General features: G+C 46.6%; 1 protein-coding gene across 1 annotated transcript in view; it reads right to left on the bottom strand.

The window, feature by feature from the left end:
* RAB5IF (RAB5 interacting factor) overlaps positions 1–12652 on the bottom strand; it is a 136002-nt gene extending 123350 nt beyond the window's left edge. The window contains exon 1 of the mRNA XM_069652280.1: positions 12362–12652. Within this exon, the coding sequence (XP_069508381.1) occupies positions 12362–12466 (105 nt within the window). The 5' untranslated portion in view covers positions 12467–12652. The remainder of the gene's footprint in view (positions 1–12361) is intronic.
* Positions 12653–17317: the final 4665 nt, after the last annotated feature.

Here is a 17317-nt window from a genome sequence, read left to right as displayed (position 1 = left end):
TAGGTCTGTACTACACAAGCTGGTAGTGTGACTGAGCAGCCAGGCCTATCTCAAGAGGGGTAAATTTGAGCTGTAGCAATGAAATTCGTCAGTACAAGTAACCAAATAACACTTACACTCAAGGTTTCAGTTAGAAGTAGTTATTTATTTAACATCAGGTTTTAAATAAGCATTCTTTAAAAAGGCAATTTGTGCAACAATGAAAATATTCTTTAAAATTTCTTTTCAGAATCAGAGAAAGTTAGGGGGATCATCTTTGGATGTGCTTCATACACAATTCCTACACCCAGAGGTGACTTCAGTAATGGCATTTAATTATCTCACTAGTGTATATACTTGGCAGATTCTGAGTTTGCAGAAAGGAAAGGTTTAATGAAGGAAAAAGGTTAAACAGGTCCTCAATATATGTAGGGACACTTACATCTTCCAATGAAACCTAGACAAGCCTTTCCCAGCAATAACAATCTAAAACAAGTTACCACCTATGAGGGGCAGCAATATCTAAGTCAATGGGCTAGAAGAGTCTGCGGGGTGCCAGGACAGTCAAAGTCAAAGTCAATTTGAAACAGTCTTTGGAGCCAAGGCACTTCTTAGAATCAGAGTCTTGCACAACGTTGGAGAGTTTGTAGAAAAAAACTCAATTGTAGGGTCACAGGCTGTTAAGCCTGTGAAAAGAGAGTTGGAATCAACTCTAAAAAGGTAAGCCAATGCAATTCCCAACTGAGATGAGCACAGCTAAAAAGACAATGAGGCAAGTACCCCAAGCCTAAACAGTAGCTCTGGTTTGAAGTAGAGTGGTCCAGCTGGATTCTGTCCTGTTACAGCTGTGCAGACCCTGTGTTCCTGGGCCTCAGTCGTGGTGACAAGCTGGAGGATGTCTGGAGAGCTCCCGCAGCGGTATTTTAGAGGTTGTCGGCCGCTACTTGCTCTTTTTCGGTTCAGCAGCACTTTGCGGTTTCAGTGCTTAGTAAACATCACTGTCACAGATCTTAGATACCGGTTGGGCTTCCTTCTCTCCTTGGGTCCTGCACCCTGGTGAGGGGACTCGAACTCTGGTCATCCTGCTTCTGGAGGGTCCTTAGGAGACTCCTGGATCTTCTGGACGGATTTCAGACATTGCACTTCACTACAGATTTTTAGACCCCTGGCACTCGGTTGTTACAGCAACGAAGTAGTACAGCCAGTCAGGGAAGAAGGTCCAGTGGAGTTAGTCTCGGGGTTAATTGGCCCCACTAACCCAAGGGAAGAAGTCGTCCCTTCCGGAGCTTCTCTGTCAAATTGAAAAAGGAGTTTCAGCACAGCAACAGGGCTTGCAAAAGGTCCAGGAGGATGCAGCAAGCTTCGTTCACGGTTACCCCACTGGGCAACTAAGTAACCCCCCCCCCCCCCCCCCAAGCACTAAACATAAGACGGTGGCTGCTGGACCTACAAAGAGAAAAGGTAAGAAAAGTTAATTTCACTTTACTATTCTTGGGAACAGTAGTTCACACAAGAAAAAAAAGGTATTTAAACCTTATGAGAAATCTAAATGATTTCTCTGTGACCCTGCACTGGAGGAACTGCGTGTTAATACAAAACGCAGATGCCAATGGAGTTTGTCATACTCTGAAACACAAAATCCTAAACAGGTAAAAACACACGAGAAAATGAGAAAAAAAAAGGTGCCACTACCTCCAGGGTAAAAATGTATAAAGTCCAGCAAAATAGCTGCGGGTCTATAAGGTTAAATAAAGAGAATTAGCACAGAAATTAGAATTCTCCCCAACACCCCCCCCCTTTCTACACTCACCACAACTGAACATCTCCGGGAGCACCACGGCAGCAATACCTGCACCCCGAGCTAAATCTTACCTTCACATCTACCAAAAAACCACTGCTAATCAGATGTAACAACAGAAAATCGATCTGAGCCATGAATTCCCCGCATGTGGGGTACAACAAGTGTCTGACCTTCCTGCAACTATTCCCTAAAAAGCATATTTAAAACCACCTTAGAAGCCCTGAGGTCAGGGATTCTAATGCCCAATTTACAGTAAGATTTTGGAGGAATAAAAATGTGAACCTTTCCAAACATTAGTTGCATTGCAACCACGTCCCTCTTCAACAACCCAGTACTTCGATTTGAAGGACTATGCCTTCACAAATTCCAAAACTTTTTCACCCTCTCCTACAATCCAGAGTATAAGAATATCCTTAACCCCTCAATGTTCTCCCTGGGCTCAGCTGTGCTCGGACAGAGGTTAAAGTCTATAAAAACCGAAAGTAAGTATTAGCATTCCTCAGAGTTGCTGGGTCACAGACCTCCCACGGTCCCCACGGGTGATGGGCAGCAGTTGAGGGAACATCAGAGGCATGCTCCCGCCAGGAGAAGTCCGCCGCAAGTCCCCGACAATCGAGATTTGCCCGTTTCCACCATCAACTGTTTTTTGAGGCCCTCCCTATGCTTCCCACAGCCAAAGTGCAGTTTTCTAGAAGGTAAAAGGGGGCACATTCTGGTACAGTTGTTAACTCCCTTATGAGGGGAGTGAGACATAGGGGGCCAAGGTAGTCCGACCGCTACTCTATTTAGCCCTACAAGGTGATTGGAGAGGGTCTCAATGGAGCCTTGTCCCCCAGTGTGTTCAATTCGTTCACAGTAACCACTGCCACTATGGTGGTCTACGTTGCCCAGCAGCCCATTGGCTGGTTAGACAAGATGTGCATAACTCACGCTTAAGACACAAGAACGAGGTACACAACAGGATTTACAAAGAGATGCAGTACTTTTCTTCTTAGGACATCAGTTCCCAGAAGACCCCATGAAGGAGCAAAGCGGCCCACGGACCGGGACACAAAACATCCAGAGGCAGGGAGAACAGGGTAAGCCACAGAAGCAATAGCCAACGATTTCCAAGATGGCTCAGACACTTTGCACAGTTCCTAATTGAACCCATTACCCCATGAATCAATAACTACCATTTGACTAATAATCATATAAAGAGGGGAATTAAGACTCTTGAAAGGGTTCAATCCTGAGGAGCGGTACAAGAGAAATAATAACCATTCAGCATCAACCTTGCTAAGTACTCCAGAGCCTCAAGGAAAAAAAACAAAAAGAGATAATTCTGCGTTTTGGACCTGGACGAAGCAGACATACCTGCTGTTACTTGCTACCAGGTGAGACTGCTAGAGAGAAGACTAAAAGGATTGCTGCCTAAGGAATGCCGTGTATGCCTGGCAGACTGGAAGGTGAGGCAGAAAGCTGCATAGCCTTGGAAGTCCTGGAATAGGAGGGCTGACCTACCAGCACTCCCCAGTCCTTGCGAGTGAGTGGCAGGGGGGCTGGAGACCCAGAACCTGAGGCTTTCCACCAGCAACCCCTGAGGAAAGGAAAGCAGAGTATCCATGCCCATGGCAGGGGGGCAAGTGTATCAGTTCCCTGAAAAAGACCCTAAATGTTGGGCAGGGGTACCTGTTAGGGAGAATTATCATTCTATGGCTAATTTCCCTTACCTAGGGAGTCCCTCAGCAGCTTTGCTGGATTTCTGGAGTTAATTTTTTCCACTTGGTAAGAGTGTGAGCTTTTCCCCCACTCTTACCCATGCGTATTTCACCTGTTTTTGTGATTGTGGGCTCTGGAATACACCCCTTCAGTAGCCCCCTTCTTTTGTGTGTTACACCGCACCTTCAGTGCAGTGACACAGGGATGTCTTTAGACTTCCCACCGACTCCATTTCTGGGGCTGACTACTGTCCCCCAGAAAAGGGTAAAGTTGCCATTAACTTTACTTAGTCGTTTAACCAGAGATCCAGTACACCCCATCTTACATGGAGTACTGGAAAGGGTTAATCCTTAGCCCTTTTTATCTGTACCTTCCAGAGCATTTCGCTCTTTTAACATTTAGACTTGGCTGGTGGCAGTGGTATCTACCCCAACTTTTCTACCGCGATTATACTATATAAATGTGGTGTTGTTTTAGGCTATTATATTAGCCTCGAACTTAAACCCGCTTGACCAAATACTTTTTCGTTTGGCTCCGGTCGGGTTTATTCGCCATTTCTTTTTGTTAAAGTCCTTCTTGTGTTTTACTTTGCACGGCAAACCAGATTTGCCTTCTTTGTTCACGGTCTTTTGGCGGGCTTCTGCCAAGAAGCCCTCCTCTAGGCGCCTGGGTGTCTAGGTGGGCTGAATGTGAGGGAGGGGTGTAGTCACCCCCTGCACAGGGTATCCTAGGAAACCCAAGTCGCACTTTGCCATGAATGGATGAGGTGGTTGTCCAGGCTAGACAACACCCCTGCTGCGTGATTGACAGCCAGGCTGTGTGAATGGGGGATTTTCGCATAAAAGGCAGGACTCTTGGGCTAGAAGTCAGAGTCGCCACTGGAACTACAAGGAACCGAAGAGAAGAGGAGAAGAATAAGTCAGCTGCTGCAACTATCCCGTCCCGGTGAAGCCCTGCTGCAGTCCCAAGCCATCTACCCTTCGACGACTAGAGAAGATCCAGTCCGGAGTCTTCTTCCCTTGAGCCTGGTGGGGATAACCAGCTCATCTTCTTCAGCCAGAGGATCCTCTTCGTGGTCGAAATCGCTGCACCCTGCTGTAGTGGTCTGGATAGCCATCTGAAGAGCCTCTCCTGTTTTTAAGGAACGCACCTTTTATTCATCGTCGCTGCTCCCGGCTTCAGACCGGTGTGGTGAAGACCCCTCCAGACGTCTTTCTTGCCGAAGCTCCGGGAACCGTGGGACTGCAGTAAACCACCAGGAACAACTGCTGTGGCACCAGCTCCTTCATTGAATAAGGTACTGTGTTCTGCTTGAGGAAGTCTGGTGAATCCCTTTTTCTCCTTCTACAAGGCGTGCCCTTATCTTCCCTCCTTCTTATAACTTTTGCTTCCTACATGGACAATATCCAAGTACTCCTGGCTACGTTGAATCGTGAACTGTCCGACTGTGTGATCCTCGACAACAGGAACCCGGTTCCACTTGACACTGGCTCCGGCCTATCGACTCTTGAATTTCTGTCCGAGTGGTCTCTGATTTTGTCTGCCTTACAAAAGTATTGCCTATGATTTTTGCCCCCAACTCTCTCTGGGTATCTCAGGTGCTAAGTGTGTTTTTGCCCCGGTAACATTTCTTGCCGCGGATACGCGTTTCTTTAGTAAGACCGAACTGTCATTACAGTCAAAAAGTGATTGCAAGTGTATTCCCGGTAACGCCTTTTGCTTCACAACACTGGTCTGTTAAAACATAGGGTGCTTACCTTGAAGTTATACCGTACAAAGTGAATTGGTTGGTTGTAGTGTATTTTACGTGTGGTTTTGAATTAATAGAAGTGGCGTGTTTATAACAAACGGTTTAAAAATAAATGCACTTATATTTTTTACCTGAAACCTTGAGTCAGTGTTTGCCGGAGTCATAGTAATTATGGTCCCTTTGTGTAATCTCTGATCTGCTACCACTTTAACATAGTAGTACAGGCTTGTACCAAAGGTAAAACTTGTATTGCCACCTGCGGTCTTAATTGCGTGTAGTGGTCCCTAAGGGCACTGCACGGGATTCTGCCTAACAGTACCCATTAAAGCCAAGGTTCAGGATGAACCCCTTGTGAATCCTGAAAGCCAACAACTATAAGAAAGGTCATGTGAAAAGCAACCCAAGGTCTAGGGGAAACCTCCAATTAATATTAAGACCCAAGTGCAGGTAGAAGCCTGCGAGTGAATATTGAAGATATCCGGAGAGGTCAAAGAAGAGAAAGTTGTTTTGGAGGTGCTGACTACCTGGGAGAGGTCATAAGACGTGGTGAAAGTAGAAAGACTGAAGGAACCTCAGACTGAGTAACTCCTAGAGGAGCCTTCACAGAAAGTTGTTTTTTTGCTTCGGATTAGCTTGGGGCTAGCCATTTGTAGTTTAGTATTATCTAACTTTTGTTGAAGCAAATGGTAGCCTGGAGCCTTGGAAGAGAACCATGTTTGAATACTTTCTGTTTGCCATATCATTCAAATGTTTACTCTGTAGAATACGGTGTCCCAAGGATGTATAAGAATAAAAATAGGAGTTGGGAACTTTTTCTTGGAGTTAATAAGATTCTGGAGGTCGTCCGAACAGACCCCACTTTAATCCTGGCATGTTTTACTATAGATAGTCCCTCATCATTTGTAGTTTATGCGCAAAAACCTGTAGGCGTTTGGTCCACCATTCCTTGCAATCAAGAGGTGTTAAAACTTCACCTCATTGTCAAGAGGGTCATTGCTCGGCCTTACCTTTGGTGCCTAAAGAATACAAACGATTAAGAGACGTCACAGAGGGCCCTCTTTTTCCACAAGCCTGCTAGTTGCTAACCACAGGAACGGACATTCATTCCAACTCTAGCTATATTAAGGTTATTATAGAGACTTCACAAGAGAAATTTAAGAATGAGAAAAAGAAAGCGGTAAATCAGAGGCCACAAGGAAATAGCATCTTCATCTCTGCCACCGGGCACCAAGATCCAACATATATGTATCCTGCACAGCCCAGAATATCCCCATTTTCCAGAGCTGTATAATAAGATGGATGAGGGAAGAGGATTGATCTGACCTGATGGAGACCATGTACGAGAATGAACACTGAAGTAGCCATGTGGGTGGATGAAGATGCTACAACCAATACTTCTTCAGCTAAACGTATTCCAGGATACCAGGTAAGTTAAATGTAGGTTAAATTCCTGACATAAGACTGTCCATCCACACACGCCAGCGTCCTGTACTAACTGAGCAGATCACTCCAGACACTCAAACTCCCAAACTTGCATAATGACCTCACCACATTCCACTTAACATGACCCACACCACAGAACAAGGTACAACAAACACCACTCTGACCTTGCTTATGAAGGGGTGCAAGCCTCTACAATTAGGACGATCACCTCCCGTGGGAGCCACACAGCACATTCACATTGGTAACAGACATCCTAGAATGCATCACAGACATCCTAGAATGCATCACTGAAATTAACTTTTCAAGGGACGGTGCTGTTTGGTCATTAGCTTGAAGACAAAATAGAAAGGTATTCAATCAGAAAGATGCAGACACCCTTGTCAAGAAATCTTCTCAACCTGTCCGCAATAGACCATCGAGATATAAGGGATTCCACAAGCGACAATGCCGCCCCTCAAAAGGCCTGCTTAGTCTTGGAGGCAAGTCGGCATAGCCATAATCGGGAACCAAAGCAAGGTCATCAACAAGTTAAAAATGAGTCATAACTGGCTGAAACTCTTACAGGGGTACCAGTGGGGGACAGAATCGAGCATTTGTCTTAACATCTGGAACATAACTATAGCTGGTCCATCGGCTAAAGAATTGGAAATAGAGATACCAGATAGAGATCCAGTCTCCGCCTCCCTCACAGATACACAAACTATTCCATTGATCGAGGATTTGGCAGAGTTGGGAATCCTGGTCCTGCTCTGCATAGGATCCAACGCCAGTCCCAGGAACTGGATTATTATTCAAAGTGTTCTTTATACCACAGACTTGAGGGACAGTGTCTCATAATGAAGCTGAATCAAGACAACAAGCATGTCCAAAAAGGGGGTGGAGACGTGCACAGTTGGGAATTTTTCTTGTTAGGGTTGGGACAGGGAACGTAGAAACGCAAGGTGCAGGGGAGCCACAAGAGGAGAACTGTCACTGTGAAGTACATGTCGAGTAAGCAGACTTCTGATGAACTGGTCATTAGAATAGATGGGCAAAGATGCTTTTAGGCAGATGTGCGACAATATTCTCTTTCCGCCTTGCTGGGCAATTTGTTGTCGACTGTATTGTTGAAATGTCAATAAAACGTTTAAATAAAGAGAAAATCTTAAAAATAAAACGGAGGGCAGGGGGTTCTGGCTTCCTTCGTTCACCTTCGCGACAGACATCACCACATCCCAATGATGGGATGGACAGACAGGAAATGCCTGAGGTTAACTAGAGGGAGTCTTCATGTCCAATGCACTGTCCTATTCTTTCATCTGAAATCCTCCCCCAGAGTGTTCACAAAGATGCTGGGTAGGTTGCCAGGTATGTACAACGGGAGGGGTATCTGTAGCTTTGCTTACCTTGGTGGCTAGTTGATCCAGGGTTCAACATAAGAGGCTGCCAATGATGCTGTGCTGGCACCATGGGCTTGCCGGTACATGTACCCTCAAAAGTCTCACCTCCCCAGGTGGTGGAGACCCAGTATGATGAACTTCAAGACACCCCAAAATGGGTTTAAATCCACTTTAAACGGTGGAAGCTGCCAGGGAATCTCAGAAGAGGGTCCACCCTCAACCCCCTGGAGCCTACCAGTCCCGTCATAACGATGCTGGCTTGTTGGGCTGGGCGGTCATCGTGTAAAGTTCAGGGAAGTTTGAATCTCACAGTTCCAGGTGTCATCCAACAGGAGAGAATTGGAGGCCAACTTCAGAGCCTTTTTTAACCCAGCATCCAGGGGAGGATGTAGTTCATCCAAGGACAGAACACTACAGCCCTGGCGTCTGTCAACAGGCAGGGAGGCACGAGATCTCTCCACCTGGGACATTAGGCTTTCTTTCTGGGAGTCTTTGACAGCCTTGTGCATCAGTGGGGTAGCCACCCCAAGCAGGCTATTTTCCCTGTCTTCAGACCAGAAGTTTTCGGTCCCGATGACCTCTAGGTTTGGATTCCCTTAGACAGATCCAAATTGCTTCTCCCGGGAACGCACACACCTCCTGCTCTTTTGCTCCAAGTTCCCTCTTCCAGAAGCCTGCATGAACAATGCCCTTTACGTCCCCTGGCCTACACCTCTCGAATTTCTTAACTCCCTCCACCATTTCTCTACCGGCGAAATTGAGAGACAGCCAAGACAACCTGTTCTTTGGTGTCCCTTATTAGTCCATGACATCATGGTTCCCTCTTCTTCAGTTAGTGTAATGCATTTACAAAATGTATTATCTTTGACTCAAAGATGGAGTCTATTGAAAGGCATCATAATAATAATTGGGCACTTATATAGCGCTACGAACCCTCAGGTATCTGAGCGCTGCTTATTATTACCCACGGTGTGTGGTGCTCAATTATCGACCTCGGAAGGATGAAAGGCTGAGTTTGGCCTTGCCGGGATTCGAACCTGCGTTAGCAGGCTCTGCACGGATGTCAAAGCGGGCGCTCTACTCGCTGTGCCACTTGACCGGCGTATGCACAAGTGAAAATTTGACTCCAAGCCTAAGTGAAAGCTAATTTCTGAACACCGTTTGCATTTGCTGAAGTAAGAGAAAAACAGCTTGTTTTGCATTCCACATGGAGCCGAAGAGCAAGTTCTATCGGCTCCCATGCAAAACCGAGGGGGTTTACGTGTCAGTGGAATTCTGCAGCCTTCACCGGCCAGGTAGTTTTGGAATTGTATTTGCATTTGACCTCTCCGGAAAAGTACTGAGTTGTAATTGTGTACATTAGAGTGGGAAATATCAGACAAGGCTTGAAAAAAGAGTCACTTTTGCTTCTGTTGGATTGAAAGGTAGACTTGTCTTCTTATCTAGTCCGTTCCCGTGGAGAGTATCTTTTTGCCAACCTGGGGTTTTGAAAGCGGTACAGTGAAGTTCTTGCAAAAGATTAAGTGGTGCAAACGGTGATGTAATCCTTTCTTTTATTCTGTAACATTAATCTGAGTTAATAAACTGCCAGATAGGCACCAGTTTTATAATTAATTGAGAGAGTGAGTTCTTGTTTTGAAAAATCACACTGCCTTCACGATTCATCGCCAATTCCGAGTCCCTTGGGCTCCTTCAATCCTAACAGCTGGTCCTGGAAAGGGAGGTGCTCCTAAAGTAGGGCTTCTCTCAGGAGGTGGTGCCCTGTCCGGCATTCAGGATTCTCGAAGACTGAGTGCTTAAGCCATATTCTAGGCCCTGGGATGACACCAGGGAACTTCCAGCCTCCACAAAAGGAGGAGCCCATGACTTCTCAGGTCTTCCCAGAAGTTTTTGTCTAGGGGCTCATTACACCTGCAAGCTCAGTAGGCATCAATCCATACTGTCAAGGAACTATCTGCTGCTGTGCCCTCTGATCTTTCCCCATTTGCCCAGTACTTGGAACAGTTTTTCTATTGCTCACGCTGCCCCCAAATTGTGGTGCCATCTTGGGGCTTGCCCTTGGTTTCCCCAAGCTCTCTATCGGGACCCCTACTTGTGACTCTAGACCAGTAGTTTCCAAATCACATTCTTCATGTCAGGGAGGTGGGGGGGGCCAGCACCACAATTTTAACACCACTGCTCAAGATTCAGCCAATGATAAATGGCTTACTTTAAAAAGACAGATTTCCTGGTGACCATTACCTGTGCTTGCAGGCTGGGGCACCTGGATGATATCCTACTATCAGTAAACCTGCCCTCATTACTTCCTCATGTAGTGTGACCTTTGATATCACAGGTAGAGCCAGGAAGACTTCTTGTAGGTCTATCAGTGGGCGAAGAGAACACTCCACTGCACATTTTATCTCTGGTACCCAGCATCCTGGGGAGCATTCAGGTCAGGTGCACAAGGGGAATGGCTGCTTCTTGGGCGAGTGTGCTCTGCAGGAGATTTTCAGTTACCACCTGGTCTGCTCCTTCCAACTTCGTGGAGCATTAACGAGTTGGGCGACGCTTGTTTTGCTATTGGCACTCTTCAAGTTCTATTCCTTGGTCACGTTATATTGCACTATATAACAGTGGGTGTTGCACTTTGCTCATGTCAGTAACATCACAATTCTGCAGGGAGGGAGACACTAAAAGAAAAGGTGAAGACTCACATCTCCTGTTACGTATCAGTATCTCCTGTTACGTATCAGTATTGTGGGAGAGACATTTGATGCGAGTGAAGGCCATTTTAAGAAAACATGCAAAATTGCCATTAGACAGTAAGGCATGGAATTTAGGAATGACGCTTAATTGATCTGTGTTCCCTCCATTGAAGAAAAAGAAATCCCCATCCATGCTGCACTCGAGATCATCTAAAACCAAAAACCTGAAAAAAAACACGCAGATGTCAGGATTCTGGGATTGTTAGTCTACACACCCTTCAGCACCCAAAGACAGCCAACACAGTCTCTCCGGCATCCTCGGAGGGTGGATCTGAGCCGGCACTCTTCAGCACCCAATGATAGTGAGCCGCCACATTACGGCACACTAAGATCGTCAACTCTCGATTATACAAACTCAAGACTGTCACGCCTCAACCCACATCCCATCAGCACTAAGGAACCTGTCGCCTCAGTCAGCACACAATGATCTGTTGATTCATGTACCGAAGGGGTGGCTCCCCATTCATTTGTGAGCATTGAGCAGTCATTTATCCACAAAATACCAAAGAATCAAAACGCCACTGCTACGTCAGGCAGTGGCGCAACACCATTGAGCTGAAGGTGCTGTAGCCCCCCCCACCCCACCCCACCCCTTGAAGTCTTGGGCTATGTTGACTCGGCCTGGCTCACCTACAGAGCCGTAGCCGGACATAACAGGACAGACATTTAACGGTACCTGCGCTGTGCCGTTAACATAAAGCATTTTAATTGTTAGCACCTGCATTCATACGTATAATTTTTTAGGAAATTGAAATTGTTTATGTGGGATCAGTACTTGCATGCCAGGGGAATGGTTGGAGTTGGGGGTGGCCGGCAGGAGAAAGTTCATTCATACAGCAGTCCTTAAGTGTGTGGTTTCGGATGTGAAGGAGAGAAGTGACTGCTTGGAACATTGATGTTGCACTAGACTGGTCTCATTAGATACATAAAGAAGTTAGATTCCACCATACAAGTAAGTTTGCCTCTCCCCAAGAGTCTCTGAAGTTAGTGCCTCTCCCAACATTTGAATCCCCCCTGATATACTAGCCTCGGTGCACCCCGGGTGGTAGCTGATGTGGGCATTTCCTTTGTTAAGCAGAGAGATGAGGGAAGCCTTTCCTGAAACGTACGGCGTTGTTTTACTGTGTTAGTGCAGAATATTGTATTTGCACAACCGCAGCTGAACTTTAACCCTAAAGGCTCTCTGCCTAACAAAAATCCAATGAACACATCAGCCAACCACCTCCCTACGGATGCAAGTCAACTTCGAATGATGGAGTGCATGATGAATGGGGGACTGGGGGTGTGTGTGAATGAGCGAGTGTATGGTGAATGGGGTAGTGTGTGAACTGAGGGGGCGTGGCTTCTACGCTTGCCACGCCCAATTTCTGAGGTGAAACGCTCGTTAGGTCCCCACACCGAAATGTAGGTTCCTTTGCGCCCCTGGTACGTTCCGACACACCTCTCACCCTTAAATCTCTTAACTTAGCGCCACAGTACTCTAACAGCCCATCCCCTTACAAATGTCTATCTGCCCCTCTAATGTCTTCCCCCTAACCCAGCACAGAGAAGCACCATGAACCTTGTCCTCCCAGGCTGCGTCAGCGCGTAGGGCCTTGCTCCAGGGGGATAGCTTTGCTCCGCCGTTGATCACGGCCTGCTCCTCCTTCCGCTTGGCGCTGTTCATCCTCCACTGCGGCGGTTTCGGTGTGCACAGGGAGGCTTGACTCAGGCGGCGGGGTGTATTCTCTAGGTCAGATTAAGCCACAGCACGGCTCACAGCCCCAGCAGCATAGAGCGTAGACCAGGCAGCGCCGGGTATAGACAGAGAAAAGGGACTCACAGATCAATGCACAGAGTAAATGGATTAGCTGTTACTTGCTGGGTACAATGCAATAGTCACCAAATTCGCAGATGCAACGGGGTCGATTAAAAAAAAATATCAAAACTATCATGCTACTTCCTGAAGAAAATAACGTAATGTTTAAAATATCTACAAGATAAATATATACATGTCTTTAAAAATTGGCTAGACTAGCCCATTTGGACTTTAGAAAGAAGTATTTTTGATGTCATTTTTCCATACAACTTCTCCTCTTAGGGACCGACTTCCTTTTCGACACTGACAGATTATTGTTACTCGCGTTTTGAAAACAAGCATCCAAACATGGCCGCCGCCGCCGCGCCCAATAAAACCTTTGGCTAGAACGTCAGTCTTTCTGTTATCTCTGGTATCTGAACCTTGCTTTACGCCAAGATGCAAGAGTTTTGGCCAATCAGAGAACTGCTGACTAGTGATTTACTCGGGAATCGGGGGGCCAGGTCCAGACTTCTAGAATTGGAAAGGGCTTTGTATTGAAATTATATTGAGAGACCTGTGCATGCCATTTAGCTATTCGCGGGTTTGGCGTGGAAAAACGTAATTTGATACCCTTCTTCAGAAGTGATCATATTATTTTTCGTTAATCCTCTTTGTTCATAGTCCTTTTGGTCACAGTACTATACTTTTGAGGCACCAGCTAAAAAAGGTCTAGTTGTGATGCAGTCTGCAGTTATAGTCTCAATTTTGTGTCCCTGGGGTGGGTGAAAACACTAGATTTTGTTTTTGGCGGTTGAGAGGCAACTGAAGTGTAAAGGGCTTGGTCAATGAGTAGCCCGATGACAGGGCGGGTGACAAGTTAAAAGTATGTAAGTTGAGAGAGAGGTATGTAGCCGTGCCGTTCCTGATGCTGCATCAGGGGTGTTGCTAGGTCTGGAAAAGATCCGGGGCTACACTAATGTCAGGATTGTCAGGACTCGGGGCTAGCTAGCCTTTTGGTTGTAGACCCTGAGATTTTATCCGGGCTACAACCAAAAGACCCAGGGCTATAGACCCCTTAACCCCCCTGCAACGCCTCTGTGCTGCAAAAAGGATACAATGGGGAGCATGGAAGCTTGAACCGAATTTGGAAATCACGCCTATGAGGACGCAGAGATGAATGAAGTGCTCCTGTGTTGCTCCACTATGATTCTATGTCAAGACCAGAGGCTCGGATTATGCTTCTCTTTCATTGTGCTACTCAAGCAGCAATGGACAAACCAATCATATGAATAGTAACAAAGATCAAACTACAACTTCCAGTGAAGATAGCGTCTTTGGTAGTCTCAATATTATTGGTCTCTGAACTGACCACATGACCAACATAACCAATCAACACAGTCCATGTCCATAAACACACTGAACATCCTCCATCACTTCCTCTTTCTTTGCTGCTCGGCAGCGAGTTAAGTACACATGTATTTCCTTTAAAATGTTTGAGGTAAACTGTGATTAGGTGTTGACACAGGTTAGCGCGCACACGCGCCGCGTGGGTATTTGGCGCAGCATACGCGCAGAAGTGTGTGCAGAAGTCGCTGCGGATGCGAAAAGGGTAGTGCTCTGGCAACCGCAACGACTTTGCGTAGCCACAGAGGACAGCACGGTCACGGAAGAGGAAGCAGGTTTCCGGCGCTTCCTTTCTCTTCGGTGACTGTGTCGATTACACAAGAAGGAGAGAACATAGGAGTTAGATACATCTTTTTTCAATTACTACTATTCTATAGTGGGTGAAAGCTCGCACTACCGTGAGCACTGAGAATCCCTGCATCGCGGATCGCGAGTGCTGAAAACAGCCCCCCCCCCCTGCAGGCCACAAGAGCCACTGCAGCTCTTCCTTATGACGGGCACAGTCCTGGGTAAAACCTGCTACATATACATATAATTAAACCTGGCTGACTTGAAACAAGTTCATATATTTACAAATTGATGGGATTAACCCATTAAACGTACTGGCAATATATACATAATCCCCAGTATCTGTGCTAACGATGAGCTCCTCCAGTGATGAGGGTAAGGCTAGTATTATCCAAAAAAGGAGCCTCCTGGAAATGACGGTCCTGCAAAAGGCTCTAGGAGCCTCGTTGGGGCAGGGACCTAAGCAAATTAATCTGATGGAGGATTGGCTGAAGTTATCACAGGGGCTAGAAGAGCTCAAAGGGGTTAAAGCACTGGGGAGAGTGAAAGGGAGAAGAAAAACAACCTGTAGGGCATGATGAGGCCCATACCGCCCTGGGCACTCCAAAAAAGAAGGGTGGTAAAAGAAGAAAGGTGAAAGCCAGAGCAAGGCCTAGCAGGTGGCAAGATGGATCTGCCGATACCTCGGACGGGGAGGATGGAGGTTTGGAGGAGGATTGCTGTGAGGAGGAGGTTTTTCTCAATATCACCCTCGGATGAAGAAGGCCGTAAAGCGCCAAAGAAAAAGAAAGTCCATAACGATGAGGACTGGGCAGGCGATGACTTCGACCCTGAAGCATTGATATACCCCGGGTCTTCCAAATGGGAACCGCCAAAAAAGATAGCAGCCTAGCTTAAAAAACGCCTGAGGGCACCACTGGCGAAAGAAGTCAGAAGCAAATTGAGGGTGGAATTACTGAGACCACACTTCCCTGAAGGAGCTGCTGAGACTCCCGAGATAGATGAGAAATTTGTCACATTTATGGGGGAGTATGTCAAGGATGTGAGGAAAGGTCTGGATAGGTCCTCTGTCAGAGAGAGGACGCGCAAGACAGAGCATCCTGAGCAAATGGGGATTCAAACCCTCATCATACAGAGTGAATCGAACCACTAAGGACCATTGGAAAGTCATTAATAACAAAATGACCAACTAACTGTGCCCTTATTTGAGAAAGGCCAACGGCCAAAACACGTGTCATCATCAAGGGCACCAGTGTTAGGCAGAATCCTGTGCAGGACCCTTGGGGAACACTGCAAAAAGATTAAGACTACAGGAGTAAGCAGTAAACCCAATTGGTAGCAGTCTGCACCACCCAGATTTACCTGGTAGCTGTGGCTGAGCAGTCAGACCTCTCTCAAGAAGAGTAGGGCAGTATGCAGAGTATACACAATAGGGCCAAAACACAGTAGAGCAAACAAACACTGACCAGAGCTTTGTATAAAAAGTATATAATTATTTATTTAAAACACACTTTATGGCATAGACTAGCACTCTCAATCAAAAGCAAGTTAAAACACAGTCAGGTAAAGTATACACACCTCCCTTAATAGTTATCAGACAAGTCAGGGTTAAAACACTACTATTTGTTAGAACAGATATGAGTGCTTAACCAAGATGGCACTCTGATAATGTAGTTAAAGGGAGAGAAAAAGGCAGAGCATAAGAATAAAACAGTTGCCAACACTTTTAAGAGTGTAGAACAAGGGGAGAAAGGTAGGTTATACTGTAGAGCCAAAGTTCATAGGCCAGGCCCACTTTAAATGGAGCAAAGTGAAATGTGCCCAGGATCCCACGGTTTAAAGTGCACTGAAAGTCTTTGCATAGTGTTCAAAAGAGGTTGGGGAGATTCTAAAGATATAGTTAGAAGGCCTGGAGCCAACCCAGTTTAGAAGCCAAGGATTTAAGGGTCACCTTTAGCAATCTGTAGAAAAGGAGGCCAGGCAGGACACAGTACCTTAAGGAGAAAGGAAGCTCCAGCGGGGGCAGTTGTTCCTGGCAGTGGTTGAAGATCGTGGTTCCGACCAGGGGAAGAGCCTATCTCGTCGAGGAGGGAACGTGGAGTCGTTGCACTGCACAGGGATGAAACCAGCCGCGGAGTTCCCGATTAAAAGGTGCGGTCCTTTTATTCGCGGTCAAAAGTGGTGAGCTTGGCTATCCGGCCGCCGGGGTGCTTGGCACGGGCGATTAGACCAAGAGACGTCGTTGGAAGGCGAAAAGGGCAAACTGGTTGATCCCACCAGCTCAGGGGAAGAAGACTCGTCCAGTAGAAGATCTTCTCTTGTCGTCGGGAAAAAGTGGTGAGGTAGTTGCAGCAGGGCTTCAACGGTGGTGTCGTCGTTGTAGATGGCCCAGCTTCTTCCCTCTTCGGATTCTTAGGTCCTGTGGCGACTTCTGAAGTTCCAGTCCCAAAGGCCCTGCTTTTAAGCAGAAAAACCCCCATTCATCAGCCTAGTTGTCAATCACATATGCTAAGTGGTGAGCCGGGTGGCTCACCAATGGGCCAATCAGAGTAGAGTGCGACTTGGGTTGCTAAGGCAACACAGTCCAGGGTGCCAATTCCCCCCTCCACCCTTCCTGTGGAACCCAGACAGAGTGGCACCATTTGGAGGGCTTCTGTGGAGAAGCCCGCCAAAATAGTGGAACAAAGGGCTCGACCTGGGTCAGAGTTACAGAGATGGACACAAACGCCATTTTAGAATAGAGTTCTGGCAAAAAGACCCAACCGGTGATTTAATATTGAATAAATAAACCAGCGGTATCTTTAACATTGCACCAAAAAGTGGTGCGTTTAAAATCAATGGGAAAATCCCATAGACAATATTCCGGTGGAATATTTTGCGTGGTAACCACTGCCACCAGCCAGAAACTCGACAAGGGGGGACTGGACAGTGCCCCCTTGAAAACAGACCCAGGGGCAATCGAATTACCCCTTACCATTACTTCCACAATATGATAGTTTGTACTGGTTCTGTTCACAATTTTGGACTAGTAAAGCCAATGGTGAC

This window comes from Ambystoma mexicanum, chromosome 3p (genome assembly GCF_040938575.1).
Source record: "Ambystoma mexicanum isolate Mex_15411 chromosome 3p, UKY_AmexF1_1, whole genome shotgun sequence".
NCBI lineage: Eukaryota > Metazoa > Chordata > Amphibia > Caudata > Ambystomatidae > Ambystoma > Ambystoma mexicanum.
Note: the sequence above shows the minus strand (reverse complement) of the source record. Positions and strands in the feature narration are given on the sequence as shown.